This window comes from Theobroma cacao, chromosome 6, assembly GCF_053813885.1.
Source record: "Theobroma cacao isolate CCN51 chromosome 6, ASM5381388v1, whole genome shotgun sequence".
In the NCBI taxonomy this organism is placed as follows: Eukaryota; Viridiplantae; Streptophyta; class Magnoliopsida; order Malvales; family Malvaceae; genus Theobroma; species Theobroma cacao.
In genome coordinates this window covers 31,768,632-31,796,517 of record NC_142644.1, presented here as the reverse complement: position 1 = coordinate 31,796,517, position 27,886 = coordinate 31,768,632, and the positions used below count along the sequence as shown (strand labels likewise).

At 37.4% G+C, this 27,886-nt stretch overlaps 4 protein-coding genes across 8 annotated transcripts; 1 reads left to right on the top strand and 3 right to left on the bottom strand.

Moving 5' to 3' along the window:
- Positions 1–25: 25 nt before the first annotated feature.
- LOC18597347 (binding protein) lies at positions 26–15,407 on the bottom strand. Of its 2 annotated transcripts, none has more exons than XM_018123068.2 (33): positions 15,040–15,407; positions 12,736–12,939; positions 12,449–12,630; positions 11,874–12,000; positions 11,535–11,753; positions 11,097–11,313; positions 10,873–11,018; positions 10,620–10,765; positions 9,967–10,116; positions 9,810–9,858; positions 9,519–9,710; positions 8,392–8,574; positions 8,001–8,155; positions 7,795–7,921; positions 7,521–7,670; positions 7,368–7,427; positions 7,064–7,200; positions 6,811–6,928; positions 6,579–6,713; positions 6,269–6,465; positions 5,501–5,657; positions 5,169–5,315; positions 4,706–4,786; positions 3,952–4,617; positions 3,766–3,870; positions 3,037–3,116; positions 2,265–2,316; positions 2,080–2,166; positions 1,938–1,981; positions 1,587–1,649; positions 1,362–1,513; positions 618–1,048; positions 26–516 (listed from the first exon to the last, which is right to left on the bottom strand). In XM_018123068.2, exons 1-33 carry the CDS (start codon positions 15,130–15,132, stop codon positions 466–468), a joined length of 5,103 nt encoding a protein of 1,700 aa, XP_017978557.2. In that variant the 5' UTR covers positions 15,133–15,407; the 3' UTR covers positions 26–465. The 2 variants fall into 2 exon arrangements, with proteins under 2 accessions (XP_017978557.2, XP_007026378.3); XM_007026316.3 differs by having other exon boundaries at positions 3,766–3,849.
- A 1,611-nt stretch (positions 15,408–17,018) lies between these two features.
- NF-YB6 (nuclear factor Y, subunit B6) lies at positions 17,019–19,432 on the bottom strand. The gene is made up of 2 exons (XM_018122722.2): positions 19,279–19,432; positions 17,019–17,777 (listed from the first exon to the last, which is right to left on the bottom strand). Exons 1-2 carry the CDS (start codon positions 19,331–19,333, stop codon positions 17,188–17,190), a joined length of 645 nt encoding a protein of 214 aa, XP_017978211.2. The 5' UTR covers positions 19,334–19,432; the 3' UTR covers positions 17,019–17,187.
- A 1,268-nt stretch (positions 19,433–20,700) lies between these two features.
- Positions 20,701–23,058, bottom strand: LOC18597345 (Homeodomain-like superfamily protein). Of its 2 annotated transcripts, none has more exons than XM_018123774.2 (2): positions 22,697–23,058; positions 20,701–21,865 (listed from the first exon to the last, which is right to left on the bottom strand). In XM_018123774.2, exons 1-2 carry the CDS (start codon positions 23,056–23,058, stop codon positions 21,004–21,006), a joined length of 1,224 nt encoding a protein of 407 aa, XP_017979263.1. In that variant the 3' UTR covers positions 20,701–21,003. The 2 variants fall into 2 exon arrangements, with proteins under 2 accessions (XP_017979263.1, XP_007026376.1); XM_007026314.3 differs by having other exon boundaries at positions 20,701–21,862.
- On the top strand, positions 22,924–27,400 carry NUDT2 (nudix hydrolase homolog 2). 3 transcript variants are annotated; one of them, XM_018123776.2, is made up of 11 exons: positions 22,924–23,065; positions 23,455–23,660; positions 23,736–23,857; positions 24,007–24,221; positions 24,683–24,748; positions 24,888–25,025; positions 25,836–25,913; positions 25,987–26,037; positions 26,160–26,194; positions 26,604–26,712; positions 26,985–27,400. In XM_018123776.2, the coding sequence occupies exons 3-11, from the start codon at positions 23,737–23,739 to the stop codon at positions 27,174–27,176; spliced, it is 1,005 nt and encodes a 334-aa protein (XP_017979265.2). In that variant the 5' UTR covers positions 22,924–23,065; positions 23,455–23,660; position 23,736; the 3' UTR covers positions 27,177–27,400. The 3 variants fall into 3 exon arrangements, with proteins under 3 accessions (XP_017979265.2, XP_017979264.2, XP_017979266.2); XM_018123775.2 differs by lacking the exon at positions 23,455–23,660 and having other exon boundaries at positions 22,926–23,065; XM_018123777.2 differs by lacking the exons at positions 23,455–23,660; positions 23,736–23,857 and having other exon boundaries at positions 22,930–23,065.
- The last annotated feature ends 486 nt before the right edge of the window (positions 27,401–27,886 follow it).

The window sequence follows — 27,886 nt, the reverse complement described above, 5'->3', positions numbered from 1 at the left end:
GCCACTGGCCACAGCCAACAGAGTATGGTGAAACAATAATCAATTTGATATGGATGTTAGGTGTTGAAAGATACTAGTCAAACTATCCCCAAAATATAACTAGACTGTACATGTGGCCTATCTATCTGTCGCCCATGGCGGGTTAAGCAGGCACTACATCTACACTACACCCCCTGAGTGAGAGTGAAACACATTTTTGCAAATCTTCTACCCATCTGCTGGCTACAGCACCATTCCTTTGTCCTTTGCCCCCAAATTGTGGGAATGCCTACAGTTATTTTACATTCTCTACAACTGCTCAACCCAGAGATTTTATTAGTTTTGTTTACATTGTCAGATGGCCCTCCCTCCCTCCCTCATCTTCTGCAATCTGTTAGCTTTTTTCTCAGCAGCTGACTTGATCTCACACACCACCTCTTGTTTCCCAGTTTTATAGTGGAGGCTGCTATTGAGGTGCTCAACTTCCTACTGCACTCGCTTTGAACCTGATTTCCCAGCTTTACGCTTCCACTTGCTCTGCGTTTGTTCAAAAAGAAAATCAAATTAAAATACAAGAAGAACATCAATTGCCGGTCAATAACATTTATAACACTATAAACACGGCTAGATGTAATTACCAGGGGCTCATCGTCAGAAATCCCAGAATCCACAGTATCTGACAGCATCGAAGATCCTTTCCGGAATTTCTTCAGAATTGGAGATCTACTCTCACTATTATCACTTTCTTGAGTCTCTTTGGGTTCCGTATCAGTTGCTTTACTAGCATCCTCTCTCAAGTCTTCAGTTGAATCACCAGCTACTTTCTCTTCTGAATGAGATTTCTCTTCCTCTTCCCCTTTTTGAGCTTTTCCTGAAATACTATCTACATCTTCAGAAAGATTCCCATCAGCATCAGATTTTACTTCATCAGACTGCTCAGCTTGATTTGGGCTTCCCTTCATATCTTCTGAACATCTCTCCTGAGAAACTGAAGCCACTTCCTTCTCAGATTCTTCCCTATCTGTTAGGTTCTCATCTACCATTTCGGTGTGTGCTCCTTCAGAATCACCTAGGAAAAGAAGAGCAAAATAAATCTAAAGAAATGAAATGGAAGGGGAAGGAGAAATAAGGACCCAGCATCTCACACTTGTTCCTCGATTTTTCAATTGATACATCCTACACTCACCAGAAATAATGTTGCTTTCAACCATAAAAGATGTTCATTGCGAAAAATTCAATCTAAATGACATTAAATCAGGTTACATCACACTTCTATTTGATGATAAAGAAGATATAAAGCAGGCTAACTTTCAAGCGCAGAGCAAATTCTGCAGAAATCAAAACCGCTTCCGGAATAGTTTTGAAAATTTAATGAACAATACCTGAGTTTATCTTATGAATTTTATTCACAGCAGTGGGTTTAGATTTTGATGCATCAGTCTTCTCTTCAGCGTCAGCTTCAGTGAAGTTACTATTCAATGCACCTCTTAAAGGGTGCTTCAAGTTTTTCTTCGGAGTTCTTTTCCCTTTAACTCTGCAAATCAAATATCAATTAATCCACAATTCAATGAAAGGCAAACAACTTCATATTGATAGTGGTTACGCACATCTTTAATGAACTCTTATTCTGACGTGAACCACCTGAGCTCTTACTTTTCTGCCCAGGAGACCTGGAAATTGTAAAACAATCAAGTCATGAAGCAACATGAAAGTTAATGTCTAAATGTGAGAACAAGTCATCCTCAAAACATATGCCATAATCACAAAGTGATACTCATGTTACAATTAACTTAGACAACAGTTCTCTCTCTATACGGGTAGCTTATCTTTTTCTTTTCACTTTATTTTATTTTATTTTATTTTTTTGACCAAGTGGAAACGAAGACACAAACAACTACACACCCAAGTGAGATTCAAAAGAGAATTATCTAAATACTGCATTAATAGATAGCACATACAATTCCTTCCGAGCACCCTTGCTGCCTTTCATTGAATTTGCCTTCTGTAGAAAGTGCAAGGGAAAGAGATATCAGAATCAAGCTTAAACGAAAACCAAAATGATTTTAGCTTCAGAAAAAATGCAAGACATGAAGTCTTAACCTTTCCAGACTTGCGGCCAGTGTCAATGAGCTCCCAGCGCTCTCTTTCCAGACGGAGTACTTCCACATCTCCATCATCGTACAATACCTAATAAGAAAAGAGCCACAGAAGAAAAAAAAAAGATTTAGTAATTCGCATCAGGTGGCACAAACATGCTTTCCTGCAGGCAAGAAGTTGCAGCTTACCACATGCTTCCGTTTTATAGGGTCATAAGACTTAACCGTGCCTGCATAAAACCTGTCGTTTACAGCAATAAAGATAGAATCAATGAGTACCTCCACAATTGGATCTTTTTGCCTAAAAGATGTATTCTTTAAACAAAATTAAAACCTTAGTAGGTTCATAATAACGTCTCTAACATTCAAACAAGATGGAAGGGAAGCCTACACGGCAGTACAAGCATAGAGTCATGAAGAATGATGTAACGCAAAATGAGATAGCACCTTTTCAAATTAAATAATGCTAACAGGTATGACAATGTGGAGGGAATTTGGATGGAACAAGAAATATTACAGAGTGCAATCATGCACACCATATAATTCATACTTAGAGGGAAACTTTTAAGTTAACCAGATAAACACAAAAGTTCATTAGAATATGAAAAATGATATCAAAACCTCAAGCTGCTGGAAGACCAGAACACTGTTTCAAATAAAACTTTGGCCCTCAGTACAACAACTAGAAAGAGGAAGAATTTGCAGATTTGCCAAGGAGCAAGCTGAAATGGCCATATCAGATCTACCAAGAGCACAAACTCATTTTCAAAACTCCAAGTTTAAAGAAAGAATCCTAAGAGATGAAGCCTCGTGTGAATTCTCAAACACATGAATGCAGCATAAATAAAGTGTGAATTACAATGAAAGAGATTGAGGCTGACAATCATCTATTTCACAGAATACGTCACAGCAATACCGTTGGATTATGCTGCATAGAACAGTAAAAGTTTTGGAGACTTACTGCTTATCCATGGGCCACCATACTTTTATTCTGTGACCAATCAAGTCTGCAATATCAATTCCACCTTCCTTTGTTGAGCACTGAACAAGGGGAACAAAGTAGATCAGATAATTGAACAAAGAGCTTAACACTTCAAGTAACCAAGATGATTGGAACAATGACAAAAAAGCCATTTCTAAATGTGTTAAGAAAACACTAATAGGGCAACAATGACACAAATATTGTAACATAAGTAATTTTAGCACAATCACTTGAAATTAAAATGTTCGAAGCAGAACGAGAGTGAAGATGAAAGAGGAAAAGCGAGCTCTACATATAAGCATGGGCTGCTATAGCTTTGTTAGATATCTAGTATCATTTTCTTAAATTAGTAGAGCAAAACAGAAGACATCAATTAGATTACAACCTCACTCATATTTTCACAAACTTCTAAGAGTTTCTGCATAATTTATGCGCACCATACAAACTAGATAATTGCATGGCAATGCCAAGCCATAAAGCCAGGATGAGAAAGGGGGAGGGGAGGCAGGTGGGTGGAGGTTCCAGGGGCAGAATACTGTGGGGCAGCACCAAAGGAAACCACCTTATAAATGCCACTAGGATTTACGTTCACATCCTTACTTTGCAGTAGCTGTGAATCCAAAGGCTTAGCCATTTTGTATATTTCATACAACAGCATCAATTAACAAGCCTTATAGTTGATTTAAAAAGATGTGAAAAAAAAATGACCTTTGCTAATCCTGAAATGCTCCTCCTCTTCTGTTTCTTGCTAGATCCAGCCACAGACTTAGTACCAATGGTGGTGCCCAATTTCTGCATGGAAATATAAAACAGCTATTCACAACAGTGACAACCATGAGAACATTAAATGTGTGAATCCCTGATAGCAAATTTAACCCAGTAGAAAAAGCACACCTCCACATTTTCATCATCAGCTCCATCTTCATTTTCCTCATCACTATGAACCCAATCAGAGCCTTTGCCTTTACCTTTTGATGAGACGCTTCTTTTCCTCCGAATGCATGATACCAAATAGTCCGATTCAGTGTTCTCATTCAATTTTTGGTGTGTAGGCATTTTATCTTTTGAATCATGGAGTTCAACTACTTTCATTTCAGTAGATTGAAATGAGGAATCTTTAACTTGATGCCAGTCATCTCCTGAATCTCTCGAAGGGACCGTAGAAGCACTTCTTGAAATTTTGAAAGCACCGTGAGCAGGCAATGACCTCCTTCGTTTAGGCACTGGCACAGAATCTGCACCAGTGATTTTTCTCTTTTTACCTTTCTGATGCTCCTGCTCCAATTTTGCTTTCTTGGTAGGAAAATGTTTATGACCATTGCTTGATTCGAACTTACTGGGCATCACTAGACTATCCAAATTTATTTCCCTTACCATTTTCAAAATATCAACATCATTTTCAGCATCTTTTGCTTCTGCTGAGGGAGATTTGTTCTTTTTTGCCTTTCCATCCTTGGCTCCTTTAGATTTTAATCGCTTAATCATTTTTCTGAGTGGCACTTCATTGCCGTCTATTTCGCTGTCTTTGAGAGACTCATCCTCAGCAATCTCCATATGAGCCTAATGTGATCAAAGCAGGAAAAGTTAGTGAACAACATAACACCACCAGATAGTACCCTACAGATGAATGAAAGGGAGCAAATCATACTGTTCCATCACATTCCAACTTAAGGGATTCAAAGTGAGACAGGATATTCTCATCAGCTAACCATGTTTGCCCTTCACCAGCCTATCAAAAACATACAAGAGCAATAATCAACAATATGGTACAAAAAGTATAGCCCAAGTATGCAGCAAATGAACAAATCAGTATTGCCTGCACCACAAGGTTGCATGGTTGAAGCATAAAACTTGTTTGAACTGGGTTCATGATATCTGACAATCAGGTTCACTACAAATAAATCTGGGTCTTACATACATTACTTAATAAATAGATGACATCCAGTCTCTCGAGTTAAAAATTGTAAATTGAAAGCCCCACAGCTAGGCACAGTTTTTCTTATCACTGCCCAATTGCAGTGAGAGAGCTTCAGATAATTTGACACTGCATATTTCCATGGAGGAAGCAGCAAAAGTATGATAAAATTAGAGAAATATATTTAACGTCTTACCTGAGAATCTTCACCTTCTTTCTTTTCATATGGTTTATACAGGAGTGGGGGCAGAGAGACTGACTGTATAAGCCCTTGCAAATCCTCCTCCTTATAAGCTAGGCGCTTCATGACGGAAAGTCCAAGGTCACAGATAGCATGTGAATTCTGAAAAAAATCAATATTATTCAAATTAGCATCTTTTTCTTTTCATTTCTTTTTCGTTTTTGAGAGGGGGGGCTTTAACTTTTCTCACAGGCAAATCTGTTAACCTATCAACTAGTTATACTAAGACATAGTAAAAGTTGGGCAATAGAAACTATTAAAATATAAAAATAATCTTCGCACTGAACCTTTGATTTTGTTGCATCAAGAAGGTCTTCAGAGCGCTTGATACTCTGAAAGATAGAGAAAATCATAGAAATACTCTCCTTCTCCTTGTTTGCGCCAGCTTCTGACTTGGTATCTTCATCTTTATTCACCAACATAAAAATAGTCATGTACAATTGCCTGAAAAATACAGAATAAACAGCTCAATGACTATAAATGTTCTCAATAAAGACAAATTACCAAGTAATCATTTCCACCTACAACAAAAAATGCAATCATTTAGAACAGTCCAACCTCATCACTACAAAATTTATCATTTTAGATTGCAGCAATGAAAAACAATTTTACCAAAGTCTGTTCAAATAACAGTGCAAACAGATAAATTTTAGTGTTGAGGATTCAGAGTAATAGGCAATACAAAGTCGGCTAATCCATCAGAATATGAAAAATAAAAAGTTTATTACCTCTTTTATTTTTAATCTATTTGATGTAATTCAAATGTCTTAACCCAAGCAGTTAAATTTGAGGTTTTGTATGACCTTATTTTCAGGTTGGGCCTCCTAACCTATTGCCAATTAGTTTCACATTGGATCCCTTTGCATGGTAAGAGCTCAAGTTGTTTGTTATCAATTGGTCCAAAGTAAGATGCCTTGGTCAAAGAAGCCTCTCTTCAGTACAAGGTCAAAGCAACCCCCAAACTTGACCAATGTGGGATAACACCATTTTAACCATAACATCTGAAATTATATCTCAAAACATATTCAAGATAGAATTAAAGCAAATTGATATACCGATATATTAATTCAAATGCTTTGACATCCTTGCATTCATCTGTGTTGGGACATGAATGATGAGCAAGAGCATGGACCAAATAAGGCAGGATGTATTCAGGATATGTGGTTGAGGAATTTGTATCAGCTTGTATAGCAACCTGCCGTGCTTTCGCCTGCTGACACATTTGAAAGATATCGGCTAAATTCTGTTTTTCCTGCCATTTTGAACACAATGGAAAAAAACAACTTTCACAAATCTTGCCATAATGGAACCACGAATTTAATTGGACACGAACTACACTGAAAAACTCAAGTGCAGCATGGAAACCTCATCACACTCAAGCAGTTTCGATCCAGTGATGCTAAATAAGAAAGCACAAGCATATTTTGCATCCAAGAGCCGATCCTTTATATACTGATGAACTTTGCTGAGGAATAGTTTCCTAGCCTGAGGGAAAGAGATCTAGAAGACAAGCAATGAACATAAGAGAAAAGGAAAGGTGAACAAGAAAAGTTAAAGGAAACAAGAACAATAATTTATATTATGTAAATGAATTCACCTCTGGGGTCCTCAAGGTTAGGTGGAAAACATCAAGAGGGATCTTATGATCCCAGGTCCGCGACAGACGAAGAACTGCCTTGGCTGCAGCAAGCCTTAAATGGGCCTTATCAACTGAACTGTAAGACAGTAAAATTTGAGCTTCAATGAGCAACACATTCTAACAAATTGAGCATAATCGACAAAGATTTTAAATAGCCACACAAAATATTAGTTAGGAGAAAAAAGAAACCTCCCAATGTAAGCGATGGTACCTTGATTCTATATCTTCTGATATTTCACCAAAAGAAAGTATGTTTCCAAGGAGTACTAGAAGGTCATCGATACCGGGACGAAGATGAGCATCTTTAACAGGCAAGTAACTTTTGACCAATGTTTTTATCCCAAATACCTGCGGTACAAAAATGAGATTGCAGGATGAGAGATCCATCTAAAAAAATTAAGAAAAAAAAACTTGAAAATGAAACCGTGGACTCCGTGTTCTATGAGATACTGATAATAATGACATTGCTTTTATCTTAAATGAAGAAACATAACAAAATTACAACTATCCACAACCTTCAACAGACAAATTTCGCTTTTGTCATCCCAACATTCTTTTGCACTGCCATCTGCTTTCTGAAGCAATCAAGAAGGTTTATGCATGAAAATTAATAAGTATGTCACATATAGAAAATTGTTGAAGAATACAATGTATCTCACAAGGCATACATTACTGCATCTCAAAATTTTGCTCTTAATAAATTCTTCAATTTCACTCTCTCTAGTTTCAAAAACAGGCATCGCAGTCTGAGCTATACAACCCAAAGATTGTAGTACAGCAGGCAAATGCGTCTTTTCCTCCAGCATGTCTACAAGCCTCTGCAAATTAAGCAAGACACCGCAGGTTAGGCACATATATCAAGAAATTGCTACTTAATACATTTTTATGAAAATTAACACATTTTCAATAGATAAACTGATGATGCATGAAGTACTGCATAACCTTATACAGAACTGAGAGGGACTTGAGCCCATCATCCTTTGTTATTGCTGCTAGTGCATGCACAGCATACTTGGCTTGTCTTCGACTACCTTCTAAACAGAGCCTCTCCAATATAAGGTCAATTGAACTGCAAACAACCGTTAGGAAGATAGTAAGAAAATGGATGAAGAACTGACTCTACCAAGTTGAGAATTCCAAAGTTGCACCTTGACAACACCGCAAGTTGTTCTCGGATGGTACCACCAGCCTTAGCCAAAACATGCAAAATGCCTTCTATTATTATTTCATTGTCATCTTTCAGAAAATTAACCAGTTCTTCTTCAGCTCCACCCAGCAGCAACGGACAGAAGCGTGCAAGAATCTGCAAAGTCACCAACAGATATTTAAAAACATAACTTGAATCTGTTTCTGAGAGAAAAAGAACGTAAGCAACTATTACAGGGCCTATTGTAGAAGACACTAATATTGAAAACTCTCAATAACATTGTAAACCTGAAAATAGAAAAAGAATGACACAAAAGCAGACCAAACACACATGCACAAGTGCACTTGCTCACAACCAGAAAAACAAGTTTCCATAGAAAGACCAATTATTACCACAAGTAAATTCATGCAAGATTGTGTGTATTGTGTATTTCCAGTAGACTTCTGTACAGCAGCCTCCAGAAGGATTTCTTTCACATGCTCCTTGTTAAAAAGTAGATAAGAACACTTCAAAGAGAGAGTACTCAGAAAATCATAGAGCCGATGCTTCTCACCGAGTATTTTAAGCAAATCATCCTGCAAATTACAAAAATATAGCATAGATAAATGGTACAGTAAAAAAAATAGATTTCATGGTTCAAATTACTCATCACAATTCATTTCCCCTAAAATCAAAGAGAAGTTCACTTCTGAGCTACACTGCTCACAAAGAAGATAAAATACAAGGTGGGCTATGAGAAAGGGCGGCCACCAGTATTGTGGGGCAGCAAAAGTGGCATAAGAAAACTTTATTGTTGAAGTACCAAAAGAGTCAATTGACAAAGATACTGGTAGAATAGAAGCTACCACTTAACCACAATATTAGAACTGAAAGGCGAAAGAGATGCTTTCTTGGATAAGATAATGGGTTACCAAAGCTAAGATGACCTAGATTGTGGAACGATTCACCAGAGGCAGTGGCAGAAGCAGTAAATTTATTTTTTCTTACTTTTTTTCTTTAAGAAGCTACAAATTGCAACAGTAACCAGTTGAGATAATGTTTTTTGAGCATTCATGTTAAGGGGATCTGCACTTTGCTGATGCACCTAAGGAAGCTAACTAAAGAGTTGTTGTCAATTAGTGATGGTGGCAATTATGGCACCAGAAGGGATAGTGTGGGTAATAACAGACAGCAGCATCAGCTTGTTGCCATTCCAGGAATGATGGTCGTCCTAGCATAAATAACAATGATGCTTAGGGGATGGCCAGAAAAGCTGTATAGATACAGAAACTTGAGAAACAAAAGCAGTGAAGGTGAATTAGTTAGTTTGCTTTTAAATTTTCTAGTCTCATATTATTGTTAGTAAGACTTCCTAGGTAAAAAATCCATTAAAACTTTCTAATTTTTAAATAGCAAACGCCCAATTTTCCACAAGTGGTTTTGGTTTGATACTTCATGCCTACTTGAATAGTTCAAAATCCAAAAACATTCTCTGCAAACATCCCATTTAATTTCCATTTGTCAACATCTTATAACCTACCCGACCACTAGAAGCTTGATGGAAGCTGGTATTTGGATCCAGTAGATTCATTAAAATCTTCCAGATGTTAGCATCTTTCAACTGATCAAGAATCTGAAAACACTCTTCAGCCTTCACAGGATCAGAAAAAGGGCGGGACATGATTCGGAAGCCAAATAAAACTTTCTTTTGTATTTCAGGAGCATCACTATCCTGCATTTGAGTAAGAACCAGTATTTAAGTTTTGACACATTCCATAGAAGCTTAACTTCTTCTGCTTAGGATACTAGTTCAGCAATCAAAACTTCAAACCTGATGCATCTGCCTGAGAGAGAGATACTTCTGCATCTCTTGCTGTAACCTGCAATCCAACAGGAAATCCCCTGAAAATCAGTTTACAATCCATTAAATACACAATTGAAGAGGGAAAGTTACTCAAAAGCCGCACACCAAAGCATGTACAAGATACCTTTGCTTCTGCTCCAGCATCCTCTCAAGTGCCTTCACCTCAATTTTGTCAAACCCTGAGAAAACTCTTATCCAACATTTAACTTTATCTCTGATTGAGAACTCAGTCGGAAAGAGGAACCCACATAAAACAGATTCAATTGTTTCTGACCTGCAAGGCAGATCTACACATTAAAAATGCTGATTGTGCCAGATACACACCCAACAAAGAGTCATATCAGAAAACACTTTCAATCTTCTACTCGGCACCACATTGTTTCAAGCATTTTGCTGATAGGAAAAAAATTTTCACTAAGGTACTAATAATTTTATGGAGTACTAATTCATTCTAATAACTACTTGCACACACATGGAAAAAAAAACAATAAAGGCAATTTTATAAAATAAGAATTTTTAATTTCTTTTCATGGCTTTAATTCACAACATATATGGAAAATATTAATGAAGAGTTGAAGATACAGAATACTTCCAAAGCTACGGTTATATGATCTCTTCTTATATCTACCAATTTTTCCTAATATTTGAGAGATCTAAACGAATTACTTAATAGCCCCTAAACTTTGAATAATACAGAAAAACAAAGATAAATGATGAGATAAAACTTAAACAAGTGCAAAATTAATCATAGGTTGCAAGAAATCGAAAATGACTTGCCTAAAATCTTTGTCATAAAAACACCTCAAAATCCTCCCCGGTATCCAATCAAATTCATCAGGATTGATTGAGCCATCAGAGCAGCTAGCACAATAAACTCTGAATATCTCTGCCAGTCTTTCCATAGTATATTTCTTAACAAGCTTCTGTAAATTCCAAACAAGAGAAAAAAGTTTAATGCCATAGGTAATGAACACTGGATAGATAAGGGGTAACAAAAGCAATCAAAGAAGTACAGGAAAAATGAACATACAGATTTGTCTCGAAGACGCTCTGCAACTAGTTTTACAGTCTCTATAGGAATGGAAACAAGGGAATGACAAGCAACATCACAAATCACAGCCACAACTTGCTTTCGAACATTTTCATCATAGTCTAACAGCCGGTCACAGAGAGCAGCTAGAAATGTAGAACAAGATCCAAATTAGCAAAGTAACACTGAAATAACTATGTTTTAAAAAAAAAAAAGACACTTACAGATAATTTCAGGAGCCTCGGATCTGGAAGGATACGACAACAGACAGCTCTTAACATGTTCAAGGACAGACATTCGAACACTAACAACCCTATCAGTCAACCTTTTCAAAAACTCCGAAAATATTGGCTGAAATGCTTCAGAGATGGTAGAGCCTGGCAGAGCAAAGAGGTCCCCAACCAATCCCACAGCTCTCAAACGAGTGTCTAATTGATCAGTCTGCACATATTGTTACTTATACATGTCAGAAATTTGTTATCAAACTTCAATAATCTTTGACCTCATCTTCCCAGAATAAGATTAAAACTATGACAAATCCATTGATAAATAATAAAGTAAAGAAAGTCTCTTATCACCAAAAAGATGGACTTAAATGCTCCAGAACTACAAACATTACAACCTCAAAAGCATGATAAGAATTATTGTTAATATGTAATTACCAACAGCTCTCCTGTGAGGTATGGGACAACTCCTGATAGTATCTGAGGAGCACAACAATAAACATCATAGATAACTTCATGGTAGTCAATTTCACTGTTTACTGACTGATTATCTCCTGACATCAATGATATAAGAAACTGTTTTATGCCAGCTTCAAGTTTTCCTGAACACTGCTCTATGACATTCATAGCAAGTCTCCTTGCAGCTGGAGTAACATCCTGAGATTATAGATTCCATAAATAAATGCCCTTCCAATTAAGAACTATAACTTCTAAGGAGTGCATAAAGGCAGCTACATTACACGTAAGCAATAAGCAGATCAAACAAGAAATTCTTACACTTTTATTTCGACCTAATGCAGATAATATAATAAGTAAAAGATCATCTCGAATATCTTCACTCTCTTCTAACACAACGATCATGATTGTTTGCATTGATGATAGAACACTTTCTGGATGATCATCCCTGCAATATGTAGTAAAAATCGCTCCTTCAGTCCACGATAATTATAGAATATAACCAAAAAAAGAAAGCTATACACAACTATTGACCACTGTATGTCTTCCACATCTGCTCAGTGCAAACACAATCCAAGGGGAGTTGAAACTTTCACACAACAACCCAACAAGAAGACAGATATGCACATATCTACAGATGTATTATTGTATGGTCCAGAAACATACAAGTACTACGAGATTGCAGGCATATCTTGGCCATCACATTGAAGCCAAAAACTAAGAATGATATTACATTGTACCATTCCATATAAATAACAGCCATGTCAAATTTCTACCATTCAACATTAATTAAAGCGTTTATGTATGCACGCAACACAAAACTTTTAGGTAAATGGTAGTAATGAGTAAATGTCGATACAAGCACTTTACTCAAAGAAAATAAATACGTAACACACCTGACAACAGCAAAAAATGTACTGAACATTTCATTCACCAGATCATCACATTCAAGATCCAACATCACAACACACGATCTATATTTTGCAAGAGTCTCCAAAATGACAACTCTCCTTCCAAATGATGGACCACTAGTATCGCTCAATCCATGAAAAGTGCCAACAATCAAGTGAAAAATATCCTGCAAGCATGCCACTCATCAATCACACAGGAGTTCAGTTGAAAATTTATTAGTTTATAAGAAAATCAAGACCACAAACAGTCAACCTTTATGAAAGAAAAGCACCTTTAGAACATCATCGCTATAAGGCGCTTCAGGTGCAGTAATCCGAGTTATCTCACAAATACAGGTTGCAACTAGAAGTTTGGCATCCCTATCTTGATGCTTCAGCAATTCTGGCTTGACAATTGCATTAAGAAAAGGCTGCATTGATTCCATTATTGATGATGGTGGTGACTGATCAAGCTCAGAAAGACATGTAGCAGCTTGCTGCAGATTAGAGGACAAAATACTCACAATATATACTAAATAATAAAAGTCAATGTCTGCAGCTGATTTTGATAAGCACAAAATCCATAAATTCACAAGTTCAAGCATCTAACAAGATGTGCAAGCATTATGAAACAGTAAATCTTACAACACACCCATTTGTCATGCCAGAAATGTGCCAATAACATGATAAAGAATGATTTGAGAAATATCAATAAAAATAGGCTAAGCATAAAAGAAAACAGAGAAAAACAACAGGCAACACATTGAGAACATAGGGGTGATTTTAGCATAAAAAACTTCTCTAATTCCTACACATAGTATTAAATAAATGTCTAGTCCACACAGCCTCAGGCCATAATAAAAAAAATGAGTGACAGTTTCCAATGGGTGAGCTACAATTGACCTACGAACTTGGTGGATTCTGTAAAATTATAGGATTTAGCACACACCAACCCCCCAGTGAAAGACAAGAAAGAAAAAAGGATGACAGAAAAACTTGTGTGATTTTTAGTTAACAGCAAAAGCCAATCTAACATCCATAATAGCCTAACATGTTAAAGTTAAACAGTTCAATGAGATCCAACATTTTATTCATAATAGACTTCAAAATATAGAGAAACTCTATCTTTACATACTCCCTGGTCAGCACTGGTAATGGCTTCTTTACAGCATCATTAGATGCCAATATATATTTTACCATTCTCATGGTCATGCCTTTAATCCTTAATTCAAACAAACTCAAGGGTAAAAAACATCTTAGTTTTCCACTCCACTCAACCAACATGAAAGAAGAGCCATTTTTTTTCATGCATAACAAGATGCCTCCTCAGCTCATTAACAACATAATAAGTTCACCATTGGAAATCCCTAAGCACCATGTCCTACAAAAATAAATCAATTCATATTCAACGAAATCACTCGGCCATGTGTTCAGTTAAGACAAGAAACCCTTTAATAGCTATTTGCCACTGCTTCGAGTCAACCTAACAACTTGTTCGTTGATAGGCATTTGTTTTATCAATGGAAACTTAATCAACCATACATAAATTAAAGCAAGGACCACTTGATTGTTTAATCATGTGAAAAGTAAAGCAAGCAATACCCCAGTATTGCACAAGTAACTGAAACTAAGTAGAAAGAATGGCAAAATAAGACCAGCCTCCTAGTACACTTTTTTTGCCCTCTTATGCAAAATGGGGGTGGGTGGTGTATCCGTGATGAACAGTCAAAACTAAAAATTTATGGCATACTAATGTACCCGACGTCTGGAACAGGTTATCTATCATTGTCATGCATGTGTGACATTTTAAGACTCTGTTTCTGCATTTGTTGCACTCATAATTGTGCACAATTCAGACTCAAATTTTGAAAAGCAAAAAGTCAAACACAGTCTACTCATAGCACATTGCAGCTGACATAGGTCCTGATTCACTACCTTGGGGAACCTCCTTTGAAGACACAACTAATTGACCCGAGAACAACAGAACATCTTAACCCAAGTGCCATACCTCGAATTTAATAAAAAAAATGTCTGACCTCAATAGATAGCATATCATCTAGCAAATTAAGGCCATAAAATACAAGTGGAAACTCAAGTTAGCTTGAATTATGTGAAAAAATATGTTACGTACGAGAAACCTCGTGAATTGTGAAACAACCCTAATTCAACCAAATTCTTGAAACTCCCATCGAGAAACTAAGTAGGCTAATTAATCAAAGCGCTCCATTATACCCTTAAAATCTAAATCCTTAAGAAAAAGCTTAGTTTGAATTAACCCTAGAGCAACGACGAAGCTCACTCAAATTACGTAATTCAATATAACACCAAAAAAAAAAAAAAACTACAAGAAGCAAAGGACAACTGGGGATTCTGTCGCTTCTTCTACTTACCGTAGCTTTCCAGGAGAGCAAAACAGAGAGGACTAACAGGAAAAAAAAGGATAAAAAACTCAAAATATATATATAGGATATATATTTTTTGTGAAGAAAGAAAGAAAGCCTAAATTATCCAGAAAAGAGAATAGTTTATAATAATTTGATAAGGAGATAAGGGAAAAAGGAAGAAATTAGGGGGGAAAAAAGAAGAAGAATGCGTGCCTTTAAGAGCTTGAGAAGAGCGTCCTTGGTGGAGGGAGGAGACTCCAGCTTGGATCCCACCTCCTTGAGCTGCTGTTCCAGCTTCTGCGCCATTCCTGACGAATTCGTAGTTCTTATTGACAAGGCAAGCAGCAGCTCTCTCTCTCTCGCTCAGCTCATCGACTCACTCGACAACGAAACAGAGATAGATAGAAAGAGAAAAAGAGGGTTTTTGGGTTTTTGTTTTGTTTCGACTTTGGACTCGGGGGTGTTTTCTCTTCCTCTCTCTTTTTTTTTTCAATTTTTTATATTGTTTTTCTGGGTTTCTTTTCTTTCTTTCCTCCCTTCTTTCAATTCTCTCGGGGTTGGGGGCTTTTCGAACACGGACCCGAAATGAGCTCTAAATGCAACTTAAATTCCCCCAAATGCTGACTTCATCTTTTCGTGTTTTTGCAACTCCTAGTCCTTGTATTTTTATTCCATTTCTCATTTTGCCCCCTAATTTAGTTATTCGTAATAGTTCACACATTTTTACACATAATATTTTGAAAAGTCACTACTGAATTATTCAAAAAATTTTAAATAAATTTTTATTTTTTATTATATTTAATTAAATTTTTATATTTTATTTTAAATAAAAAAGTCTTTACAATAAACAATTGACTAACTACCATTAATTGAAATATCACGTATCTTTTTTATATCATGCAACGTTAATAAAAAAAGTAAAAAATATCACATAATCACGTCATCATTTCACATTAATATACTCATCATCTGTTATAACATGTCAACATGTCACATTAACATCATTTAGTATAAAATGATAATTAACACTTTGATAAATAATCATTAATTATAAAAATTTATTGATTAAAAATAAAAAAACATAAAAACTTAATTAAATAAAATAAAAAATACAAACTTATTTAAATTTTATTAAATAGTTTAAGAATTTTTTAAAAATATTACTTCTTTTTATTATTTCACAAATGATAGTTCATTCATACTTGAGTTTAAAATTTCTAAATGAAATGAATTTCCTTTTTTATTAAGATCAATGCAGCTACCAACTTCTGTTTTGAGGATTTTGATGCTTTTTAATGTCAAATAAATAAACAATTAAAGAATTTATTATCAATATATAATAGGGAAGTCCACAAAAACTCTCCCATTTGATCATGTATTTATTTTCTTTAAGTGACACGTTTAGATTTTTATTTTTATGTGTCACATGAACGACAAGAAGTCCCGATAGAAGATTTTGAAACATTTTGGTGCTTTGTTAATTGGATTTACTTTTATACAATACACATAAATATAAATATATATATATATATAGTATGTAATCTACTTTCTAAATATTTTTACATAAAAATATGAAAAACTTAACATAAAGCATTATTTGTTTGTTTAGCTCAAAGTAAAAATTTTGGTAACAACATAATTACTAAAAAAAGAATTACACAAAAAGAAAGTTGTTTTGCCAAAACAAGAAAGATGGTGGATAGGAATGAAAAGTAGAAGAAATGAGAGGGTAAGAATCCAACAAAAAGAAGAAATGAGGGTGAAATATAGTAAAGATGACAAAAAAAAAAGAGATGATGACGTGGTTGTAGTGGTAGGATATTTTAAGGAGTTGAGATTTTAGAAGCTGCGAATTCGTGTGGGGCGTATGGCACGTGGCGAGGGACGAACACTTAACCCAACTCGGCTAATTACTCAGAGCGGGTGACACACCCAAAAGCAAGCTTGGTAAAAACTGTTAATAACAATTTCACTTTACGGCCCGTAGTTGGTAAAAGAGAGAGAGAGAGCCAGTTTGGGGTTAAATCTCTGAACTTAAGCTACGTAGGCCCCAATTAAGAAGATCCCATGAAGGAGGCCCAAAAACGAAAATTTATATTTTGCAAAAACCTCCATTAAAGTTATACTTATTTGGTGCTTATATCCTTTAATTTACCTTGTTCGATTAAGTCACAAACAAGAAAAAGAGGGAATTAGATGGTAATAAGGCTAAGAATTACTAGAAATGTTTTAAAAGAGCATACGGATCATCATGTTCTAGTGAAAAGCATTAAAACATCTTAAATTTTATAAAACTTGAGTGAGTTAGTGACATGGTTAGCTAGCCCAGCCAGCTGCAAGCTTTCCTCGCCCTTTGCTGCCTCATTTATGGTGCCCGAATGGTTCCCCGTTTGCCACTGCAGCCTGTGATGACCCTGCATTGGATGCATCCTTGAGATATCCTCCCATGGCTCCTCCACCCCCAAAGAACCCATGGTGATGCCCCATGTGGAACGCCGGTGCAAAAGCAGCAACACTCAGAGCTCCATAATCAACTGCTCTCTTCCCCAGTGGCTCACCTCTGATCGAACCACGTTCACCCTCCAGCTCGCGGTAGCGGTGAAGGTATACTGTCAGAGGTTCGATGTAGTCATCGAAGCCTAGCTTGCTCATCGCCCAAAGCACATCCTCAGCAGTGATAGTCTTGCGCTGCTCACGTTGGCAGCGCTCATTGGCTTCGCCAGTGATGAAGCTGATGTACTCGGACACACATTCTTGGATTGTTTCCTTGGCGTCGTCAGAGATTTTGGCGTGTGGGGGGAGGATCTTGCGCATGATCCTGATAACGTTTGCAATTGGCATGAAGCGGTCTTGTTCTCTCACAGTGCACTCATTGTCATCAGAGTTTGAGTGGTGGTTGTTTGTATGGTTGACTTCAGCCATTCTCATGTTCATCTCTGGTACCTTCAGTCCTGGAACAAACAATGCATGTTGTGCTAACTTAGTTTCAAATAAAAAAAAACCAAAAAATCTTTTGTAAGTGCATGCAATTCTCTTTAGTTACACTTGTGTTTTCTTTTATGGGGTCTGAGAAAAATATGTAACATTTGAAAGGGCACAAGTCAAGCCACAGAAGACAAGGCGTGACCTGGTTCTTCGCAACCAGGTGAGCCGACCCAATGGGTTAAAGTTTCGGTTGAACTAAGCCCATATATAGCCGTAAGTGGACTTCTTTTCTCCGCATAAAAGGGCACGAGGGCACGAGAAAACTAAGACAGAACAAAACACACAAATTGGCCTCATACTCAATTGTACTTTAGTCTCTGTAATATAGCTAGAATGGACTTTGGAAACCTGCACTTAAGCCCCGCTCAACGCGTTAGCTAGTGTTAGACCCACAAACGACTTACGTCGATGGCACTGACTCACAAGGATCGATCGTGTATTCTTGTCACGCGTTTTCAGTTGTGTATACGCACGCAAAAGGCCCACCAGGATTTAGAATTGGTTAAGCTGGAAAAGTTTGATGACTTTTCAAAATTTGAACCGGTCTGCATGGCTTTGTTCGTTTGTTAAGAAAAAGAGACTCAGGTCTTTCAACAACAAAAACAGTGGGGTCCTGACTGAATCCTGATGCCGGAGAATGCATGGGTGCCACTTGTTTTTGTGGGGTCAAATATGGCATGCCACTTGTACACAGGCTTGTGTCTCCAATTTCGTCAGCTATTTCGATGATATTCATCAGCTCGACCAAACCACTAAACACATTTACATGGACCATTGAAAATATGAGAGGACGGGGAGGAACACAAGGAAACGGCTTGAAGGAAGAAGGGAAAGGATTTCAAGAATCGAGAGAGAGAGAGAAAGAAACAGAGTACTGTATGTTACAATGGAGAGAAAGAAAGCAGTTAGCAGTGGCATGCAACCCGACGATACTGATGCTACTAAAAGTTAAGAGCAGAAGAGCTCGGCGAAAATAACAAGATTGGAGTAATGGGCAAGGCATTGGCATTCTCAGGAGATCATTGACCACTGACAAGCACATAAAAAAGAGAGAGTGCAAACTCTACCGCTGCCGTAGCCTATGAAAGAAACAACAACAATGAAAGCTGAAGAGACATCTGCAAATACATATACATATATTTGAGCATTAAAAGAGTTGGTATGAGTTTTATATGTATGACTTCTGATGAACTGGTGACAAATCCAGGACAAAGGCTGAAACCAAAGTTTTTATTTGCATGCAAGAGATAATCCCAATATACACTAGCTAGAGTACTTAAGGTCCCTCCCACACCACCAGAAAAGAGGAAACAGGAATGAGAGGGCCGGTCGAATCATCTCAAACCATACATTCCACCATGCATGTTGATAATTAAAAAACGAAGAAGAAAACAGCATCCAAGAAGAGTCAGCAATAATTTCACCAGTTTCTCAAGCTATTTGTCTGTTCAAGTATATATACTTTACCGGAAGTAGTGTTGTTGGGGAGCTTGCGGTAGCCATGGAAGCCTCCACGTTCCATCTCTTTCTGGCTCGTTTCTTACTCCTCCCCCTCCCTCTCTCGCACGAAGACAGTTTTAAGGAGTAAATCCTGCGCGGTCTTAATTGTAATTAAGAGGGTAGGAAGGAGAGCACCTGGCAAATGTCAACATATATAGTGCTGAAACGGTCGAAACCACGTGGCGAGGCGATGCGAACGAGGCAGTACGAGTATTAGCATCATATCTAATTAGAAAATGCACAGGATTATTGGTGATCAGACTTAACTCTAATGAGGAAAAGAATTTCACGTGCAAATTTGAATTTGTTTAAAATATATTCACTAATAAAATAAAAGCCAGCAAGACACGTGGCCACGTACTCCGACACGTCCTTCGAAAACGCGATGATCAATTTTCCTTCCCCTTGCAGTTGCATGCGGGCGAGGGGGCCAAAAAACATCACGTCGGATGCTGCTGCCTGCGTATGTCGTTGCGTTGCCCCAATCGTTGTAACTCTTGCCAAAGCGACACCAATATGCAATGCGAAACAACTCTATTTATGGAACTCTAATGCCCCTTTCGATTTGCTAATTCAAGGAAAGTTTTGACTTTGGTGTTTTTGTCTATTCATTTGCTCTCTTCGCTTCTTCTATACTTATATATATATACTTCTGTGGTCTCCAACATATTATTAATTAAGTACCAGAAATATGGAAGAGTACGGGTGCAGCATTGGCTCCATAGTCATGATGCTGATGGTAGCCGCTGTGCTTTTCTTGGCTCCGCTCGGAATGGGACCATTGCATCCTCCTTCTGCTTACATGCTCCTCATCTTCGTTTTGGCGTTGGTTGCCATTTTCATCTACTTCTCTCACGCCTGCAAATGATCGATGTTTCCTTCTTTCCCCATTTTGTTTCTTTCTTTTCATTATTCTTCTTTATTAATTTGTAGCCGATGACAATGCCATGGTCGTCGACATATTAATCTGCCATACACAGATTTTCTTTGGTTGTTTATTAGAAATTAACTACTACTACTACATTATATGAATTCGATAAATGTTTTGGTACTTAAAGCCATGCATACCGTTACTTTCTACTCGATATAGTGGAGGTCTGACACCTTTGTAATGGACCGCCGTTACATGGTAAATAAAAGAAAAAATTGTGCATGTTCGCGCGGAAAGGGGAGTCTACTGCTGCTATTTTTAAAGGAATAATATAAAACTAACAGGCCTGGAATGCAATTTTGTTGGCTTCTCTGCAGAAAAAGTTGTCAACAAGAAATGGGCATCAAAAAGAAACGAAGAAGCAAAACTCCTGAAAACAGATAACGTGAGGGTAAGAATCAACTAACAGAAGGGAAAATGTAAATCAAAAGCAGCGATCCATCTTTTGCTAGATGATTTAGGACTAGCAACTAACTATATACATAACCATCTTCTATAAACAGTCAACAATTAACAGAACAAGAGGATATATATCAATGACTCAGAGATAGTTTGTAACAAAAAATGGATATTAAATCAAAAGTCTAAAATGCAATGATATCAGGCCCCTATCACATTCTCAGAACCCGCTTTTGGGGTCACTGCAGTCATAGGAATCCCCAAAACCAGTCCTAATTCATCTATCAACATTTCCTAGCTTTTCATGCTTTGATGTCCCTGCACTCACAACCCACCTTAATAAAAGTTAAAGCAATCCTAATTTACTGACATTCACCCCTGTCCTCATTCTCATCTTTGGTCCAGTTCACATGGTTTGCTGGACTAACAAGTCCATTCTTGTACAGCATGTCCAGTTCATGAAAATATGCGCATCTCTTACTATTTTCGAGATGCTTCTTGCCACTTCCCATGGACTTTCTGAAGTACTTATTGATGTTTTCCCATTTCTCTTTACACTTCTTTGCACTTCGACAGTAGCCCATGTTATACATCCCAACAGATATCTCATCCCATATGGAGCACTTGGAGCCTGTAACACGAAATTTATGTTCCAAAGCACTTCGAAGCATTATAAGGGCTTGCACTTCAGCATCCGGCCATCTTCGATTACTTGGATCACAGTTGATGCCAATGTCTTCATGAACATGATTTTCACCCCCATTGGCTTGCATTTTCCCTTCTTGCCATCTATTAATTGGATCACACAGACTAATCATGTCCTTTTGAATGTGGCCTTCACTCATTTCTTTGCCCCCAGTTTCCTCCATGCATGAAATTGTTGATTGTACGGGTATCTCAATGTCATGGCCTAGCACATTCTTTATAAAGGAAATGAGAGCTATGCTGCGAGATGTCTCTTGAGCTCTTGCCTCCTCATCCCTTTTTATCCTTTCCATCTCCTGCTGCTTCCATGCTTCCTCTCTAATTATTCTCTCCCTTTCCCTCTTTTCAATCGTCTCTATCAACTGCTTATGCATCAGTTCCTGCTTCTCCATCACTTTCATGACCAATTTTTCCAAGAAAAGCTCAATCTTTTTACTTTTTTTTCGCTTCCTCTTCCTATTTAAAGGTTCATTCAAAGTTGTCGACATATCATTATCATCACTATCTGAAGATGAGCTGCTGAAACAAGGAAAATGTCAAAAGACATTTAGTTCGATTAATAGTTATGATCAAGAAAGTGCTAAAACAGGCTTCAAACTCTCTGCATTGATACCGTACTGTATCTCAAACTCGAATCAAGTTTCCACCTTCAACAAAGTTATATTAGATTTTCACACACTAATCTGAAATGCACACATTCACAAAGTTGGAACAATAATACCATCATGAAAAGCAGGACTTGAAGAAACAACTCAAGAGTCTTCCATAACACAGACAGAAAGTGATGACAAATGATTGATGGGATTGTAAAGTTTGTCAGAATAACACTTTTTAAAGTAAGATCATTAAAGTTAGTATAAAGATCCAAGCCAACTAGCGATCCCATTTTTTGCACCCTTGAACTGGTTGACCCCCCAACCAACACTCACCGACATTAACAAAACTAGGAAGTTGAACACGACAAGACTCGTGCCGTCCATAAACCGCCCAACAAGCTGAAGAAATGCAACACTGAATTGAATAGTCTTTTCCCATGTACTTTACTAAAATAGAGGCCAGTGCCGTTCACATGTAAATCCGACCACGTAAAACGTTGAATTTGAACTAAAGTTTACAACTTGGTATGAAGAAAAAAGATTCACGTAAAGTGATAGCTCCCCAGTTAAAACGGACTAAGAAAAAGAAAGAAAAGTCAGTTTCGTAGCTAATTACCTTACACTAATTATACTCCAAGTTCTTAACGCAGTAATTATTTCAAATTAAATAAATACTAAACAGATGTCCCGAATCTAAGCTGTACTTTTTTAATGAATAGGATAATCATCAAGTAGCAATACGCATTTTACATACCTTGAAGAGTCCCCCCCGTGCTCCGAGTTCGGCGGCCCATCTCCCCCGCCAGTATCCACCACGTCACCAACTTCGGCTTTGACAGGAGGTTCCAAGTACTCACCGGAGTCTCCGTTCACCGGACACACCTCGTCACCCACAAGTTCAACTACCTCCGCGAACTCCGAAGTATCCTCCGCCTGAGAGCTCGCCGGGGACCTCCCGTTGTACCTGATCGGCCGCAGCTTCTGCGGCGGCAGATTTGGACGATGATCTCCCATCATTGAGTCCTCCGCTGATTCAATCATACCAATAGCCGTTAAATCAGGGAATGGCGCCACATGATGAGGGAACGTTTCCCGGCCGCCGTTGAAAAGCTCCATCTTCACGGTAAAAACTTCAAATATTACTAATTCCTAGTACAAAATATTACTATCAGTAGAATTTTTTTTAAAAATTTATTAAAAAAAAAAAAAAAGGGTGCGGCGTGGATTCGAGGGTTTGGGTTGGAGGGTGGGTGAAATGTGTTAGTAAATGGAAGTAAAAAGGGTAAAACAAAAATCCCCGGCTTGGCTTGAGCGTCTCAGAAAATTACGGCTCTTAACCTTTGTTTTGTGGATATTTACGGTTTGTCCCCCTTGCCTACGTGTCAGCCTCTCAGCTTCCCCTCCTGTTCCATGTTCAAAGTCGCAATCTTGAGACCTGAGTTAGGAAAAAGAAATAAAATTCCCAAGATACCCCACGATAAATTAATACCCTTTGGTTGATTTGATCAACAGTCTTTCGTCTTCTTCTCCATGTCTGTGGTATCGGAAAAAACTTGGACGACCAGATTATTATCATTAATCACAGTGGTAATTTTATTACTATATCAAGACGTGCCGTGTTGCATACTGGTCGGCCATTCGCCATGCATTTCTGACTCATTCAACAGCTAACGCGGCACCCCGATTCAATTCAAAGTCTCATCCACGAGAAAGACAAGGTCAATCAGTCAGAATAATAATATTTCTTATTAACTACTAGACTGGAAGTAATTGTATTGTATATAATTCCTTAGGATGATGTTAAGAAGGATTGCATTGCTTGGTTGTACCATTACAAACGGAAATCTATGGTCTTTGTTGGGATTTTCAGCAAAGATCCCAACTTGGCCTGCAGTAAAGGTGTCTTCTTCAACAGGTAACCATGCTAATTTCTCTTCAATAGAAGAAAAACTTTCTTGTCGAAAACTTGGTAAACATTTCCCAGTTACTAGTAATTGTCTTCATTAGCTTTGCATCTTCATTAGATGGAGCATGATCATGTGGAAAGTGTTTGTCTTGTTGCAGCTGGGTATAGTATCAGATACAGAGCCATGTCAGCATCTGCGAATTCAACGCCTGTGAATGTAATTGCTGAAAATGAAGAACAAGTTCAAGAATTTAAACAGCTTAATGCGGTCAACGATAGGTATGGCGGAGTAATTGTTGAAATGAGTGAGCCGATGGACCCTGCAGCCTTTGCTTCGAGTCTTAGAGCTTCAATTGCACAGTGGCGTCACCAGGTTTTCTTCTTACTCTACTTTTTTCTGCCAATGCCATTTAATGTTTGTACTGCCAAGTCCGGAGTTTCTGCCACAGCCCACAGAAAGCGTCCGCCATAGCACTTTCCTCATGAATCGTGATGCCTTTCTTTATACTACCATTCTCTTTCATTGTTAGTCTCACTGGTCCTTTCCTTCCTTCTTATCATGTCAACTGTTGCATTTATTGCATGCTTATAATGAAATGAGATGCTCGATTGATTACTACCTTCTGTTTTATATGGTCTGGTGTCCTTTCAAAGGTAAAAATCCTTGCTGATTTGTCATTTCTGCAAAATCACACCTGGGCTTACAGCCAGTACACATCATTCTACAGCTTGAATTTTTTTGCTTCTGGGCATATATGGTTCCTTATCATGTGCACTTTTGTCTCTCATACTGTTCTCTGTTTCTAGTGAATCATGCAAGAACATGTTTTGCAGGGTAAAAAGGGTGTTTGGATCAAATTGCCTATTCAGCATGTCAATCTTGTTGAAGCTGCTGTCAAGGTGATTTATTGTCTTTTAGAACCTAATCAAGCTGATTTCTAGAAAGCTCTGTTGAATGCTAACTTTGTGGTAGCCAGTTTTATTTTTTCTTCCATTCATCCCTGGAATATGCTTCTGTTAACATTGTGTTGCTGCTCAGGAAGGATTTTGGTTTCACCATGCTGAGCCCAATTACTTGATGCTTGCTTATTGGATTCCTGGAGGTACACATACTCTTCCAGCAAATGCCTCGCACCGGGTAGGCGTTGGTGCATTTGTCATGAATGAAAAGAGAGAGGTACTTCCCTGTAGCTTGTCATTTTAATTAAGGCTTCTAAACTTCGATAAATAGATAGGGAATTTGCATAAGATATATCACTGTGACCGTTTTTACTTGTACACATTCATACCAGAATGAAAGCGCTCCTAAAAAAATTAGCATAATTGTGTTTGCACAGTACTTTTAGTTCAAAGGGAAAGAAAAAAAATGTCAGTTATTTTTCTTTAATGATTCACTGCTAATCACCAAAAGTCTTCTTTGGAAGAGAAAAAGAGTTCGTAAACCATAAACTTTTTGATTAAGTGTGCTCCAAAATTGTGCTAATCTTTTTTTAAAAACAATAATAACCATAACAAAAACTCTTCTTTCTTACTTTGATATGCATTGTTGGTTGAGTAATTAATTGCAGTATAGATGGCAACAAAGTATACATAGATTTACTAATGTCCCTTTGCTCAATCATGTTGGAGATGGTTCATATGATGTTATATATGCTCAAACCAGCCTGCAATTTTCTATGCATGGTATATGTTGATGCATGAGAGGGGAAAGGCATCCCTAGCCCTTCCTTTACTCCTCTACTTTCTCATATGTATTTCTGAGCGGCTGGGTTCCCCCCTTCTTTCTGTACTATCTATCACCATCTTCAATATTTAACTAATTTTAACGCTGGAGCTGCTACTAATTATTTCTTGCATACTCACTCTCACTATCTCTCTCTTTCTCTGAGATGTGCTTATTGAGAAAAAGCTGTATTATTCAAACTGCTGTTGGACTTCAATCAAGGTTATTATTCTCAAATTTTTGGTTTGCATATCTCAATCCCAGGTTTTAGTGGTGCAAGAGAACACTGGACGATTTCGGGGTACAGGTGTGTGGAAGTTCCCTACAGGAGTTGTGAATGAGGTAAGTGCATCAGGAGATTCTAGATATAATACTATGGCATGAATTTACCCTGCTTAAACAAATTCATCTCCAGGGCGAAGATCTCTGCACAGCTGCAGTTAGGGAAGTGAAAGAAGAGACAGCAGTAAGTAACAGTTATTCAATTTATATGTACATGCAATACAAGTTATTGCCCCTTATCAACCTGAGAAGGTGTATTGTATTTATAAATGATTTGAAACATTTTGGGTCTTTTTGCTGATTCAGATTGATACAAAATTTATTGAAGTACTAGCATTCAGGTATGAAATCTGTGTAAGCGTTGCTACTTAAAACCAAAACACAAGCATGTGCTCTTCCCGTTTAGGTTGAAATTGACCTTTCTAAATTATACTTAGGTAGTTTCTCCTTGAATGACATGAATGCTTCACTGAGGTCCCTACGGAAATCATGTCTCTCATATGTTTGTAATAACACTTTTAAGGAGCACAAGTAAACAATATCCACTTCCTGCACCACAGTAGCTTGGTTTGCAGTTCCATTTGAAATAGCATTTCCGTGATTTGATATTCCTCAAATCCTGACTGACTACTTCACAAATCGGAGATCAATTGAAAAACTAACTCCTCCTATCAGCCAACTAAATGAATTTTTTCTTTCTCTTGGTAGTAAGTGATTCTTGTTCACTCCCTTTGCTTCCATTCTTTACAGACAAAGCCACAAGTCATTCTTTGAAAAGTCAGATATATTCTTCATGTGCCTGATGGAACCACTTTCTTTTGAAATCCAGAAGCAGGAATCTGAGATAGAGGCAGCTCAGGTAATTCGCAGTCATAGTGAGAACAATGAAGTTAAAACTTGAAAGTTTTTTCCTTTTCCCCTTAACAAATAAAACAGATATAATTAATGTCGAGTTATAAGTATGTGCTGTTCATCTGAACCGCTTTAGGTTTGATTTTATATTTTCTTTGGTTAGTACTTTTTGAACAACTTGTTAAACTATCAACAAAATTAAGAAAAGTCTGATGGATTATGCAGGTAAATAGTCCGCATTTGATAAAACCTCTCATTGTTATTTCTAATTTTCTGCAGTGGATGCCATTTGAAGAATATGCAGCGCAGCCATTTGTCCAGACAAATGAGCTTTCAAAATATATTGTTGACATATGCAAAGCAAAGGAAGATGGAAAATATTCTGGGTTTGTTCCAGTGCCTACCTCATCACCATTCTCGGATGAGAAGAACTACATGTACTTTAACTATCGTGACCTCAATGGCCAGTAATTCCTGGTTATGGCTCCTAAAATTATGCATGGGCAAGGATTCAACTTCTAAAATTCATAAATACATTCTTTATTTGTACGGGCATAATGCTGCTCTGTCAGGTTCTTCCTCTTTATATTATTTCCCTCCTGCTATACAGCTAAGTGAATTATTCATTCAATGTCTAATGTTACTTCTTTCGAAAGCAAAGCTGTAATAAATTAATGTTACCATTAGTTCAAGAATTTATGTCTTGTATGTTTCTGGCATTTGATCAAAGATATTTGCAAAGTTCGCTTTTGTGATGTATTATGTATAAGGATGAAAGCAATATTACTTTAATTTCTGGCAATTGATTTCATTTTGTTATCCATAAATTATCATGTATGTTTCAGTTTGATTGTAACTTAGTGTTAAACTGTTAAAGGTTCGGTTAGCATCTGGACATAAGTGGTTTGCTTTAAGTTTGATGTTCCTTTCCAACCTTATTATATGATTAATTGGGTCCTGAAATAACCCAACCACTGGGACCGGGGCATGGCTAATTAGCTAGGCGACGTGTAGTTCGTCTTTCAACTCTCATTCGGTTTTTAAGATTACAGCTATCACCTTTCTGGTTTTCTTGGGGGGTCGGCGTGTGGTGAATTATCGTTTACTTCTGGCTTTTCCAACTTTCTATTCATAATGAAGTTTGAGTCTACAGTCTGCACCCTCTGATGCTGTAGCTGTAC

Excerpts from the sequence above, each read along its gene's own strand:
- LOC18597347 (XM_018123068.2), bottom strand. The coding sequence starts at position 15,132 with ATGGCGCAGAAGCTGGAACAGCAGCTCAAGGAGGTGGGATCCAAGCTG. Across the intron at positions 12,940-15,039 it reads CTCTTCTCAAGCTCTTAAAG|CAAGCTGCTACATGTCTTTC; the intron begins GCACGCATTCTT and ends TCTAATCTGCAG. Across the intron at positions 8,156-8,391 it reads CTTGCATGAATTTACTTGTG|ATTCTTGCACGCTTCTGTCC; the intron begins GTAATAATTGGT and ends GTGACTTTGCAG.
- NF-YB6 (XM_018122722.2), bottom strand. The coding sequence starts at position 19,333 with ATGGAACGTGGAGGCTTCCATGGCTACCGCAAGCTCCCCAACAACACT. Across the intron at positions 17,778-19,278 it reads CCCCAACAACACTACTTCCG|GACTGAAGGTACCAGAGATG; the intron begins GTAAAGTATATA and ends TGTTTGTTCCAG.
- LOC18597345 (XM_018123774.2), bottom strand. The coding sequence starts at position 23,058 with ATGGAGCTTTTCAACGGCGGCCGGGAAACGTTCCCTCATCATGTGGCG. Across the intron at positions 21,866-22,696 it reads CACGGGGGGGACTCTTCAAG|CAGCTCATCTTCAGATAGTG; the intron begins GTATGTAAAATG and ends TCCTTGTTTCAG.
- NUDT2 (XM_018123776.2), top strand. The coding sequence starts at position 23,737 with ATGATGTTAAGAAGGATTGCATTGCTTGGTTGTACCATTACAAACGGA. Across the intron at positions 25,026-25,835 it reads TCATGAATGAAAAGAGAGAG|GTTTTAGTGGTGCAAGAGAA; the intron begins GTACTTCCCTGT and ends TCTCAATCCCAG. Across the intron at positions 26,038-26,159 it reads AAGTGAAAGAAGAGACAGCA|ATTGATACAAAATTTATTGA; the intron begins GTAAGTAACAGT and ends TTGCTGATTCAG.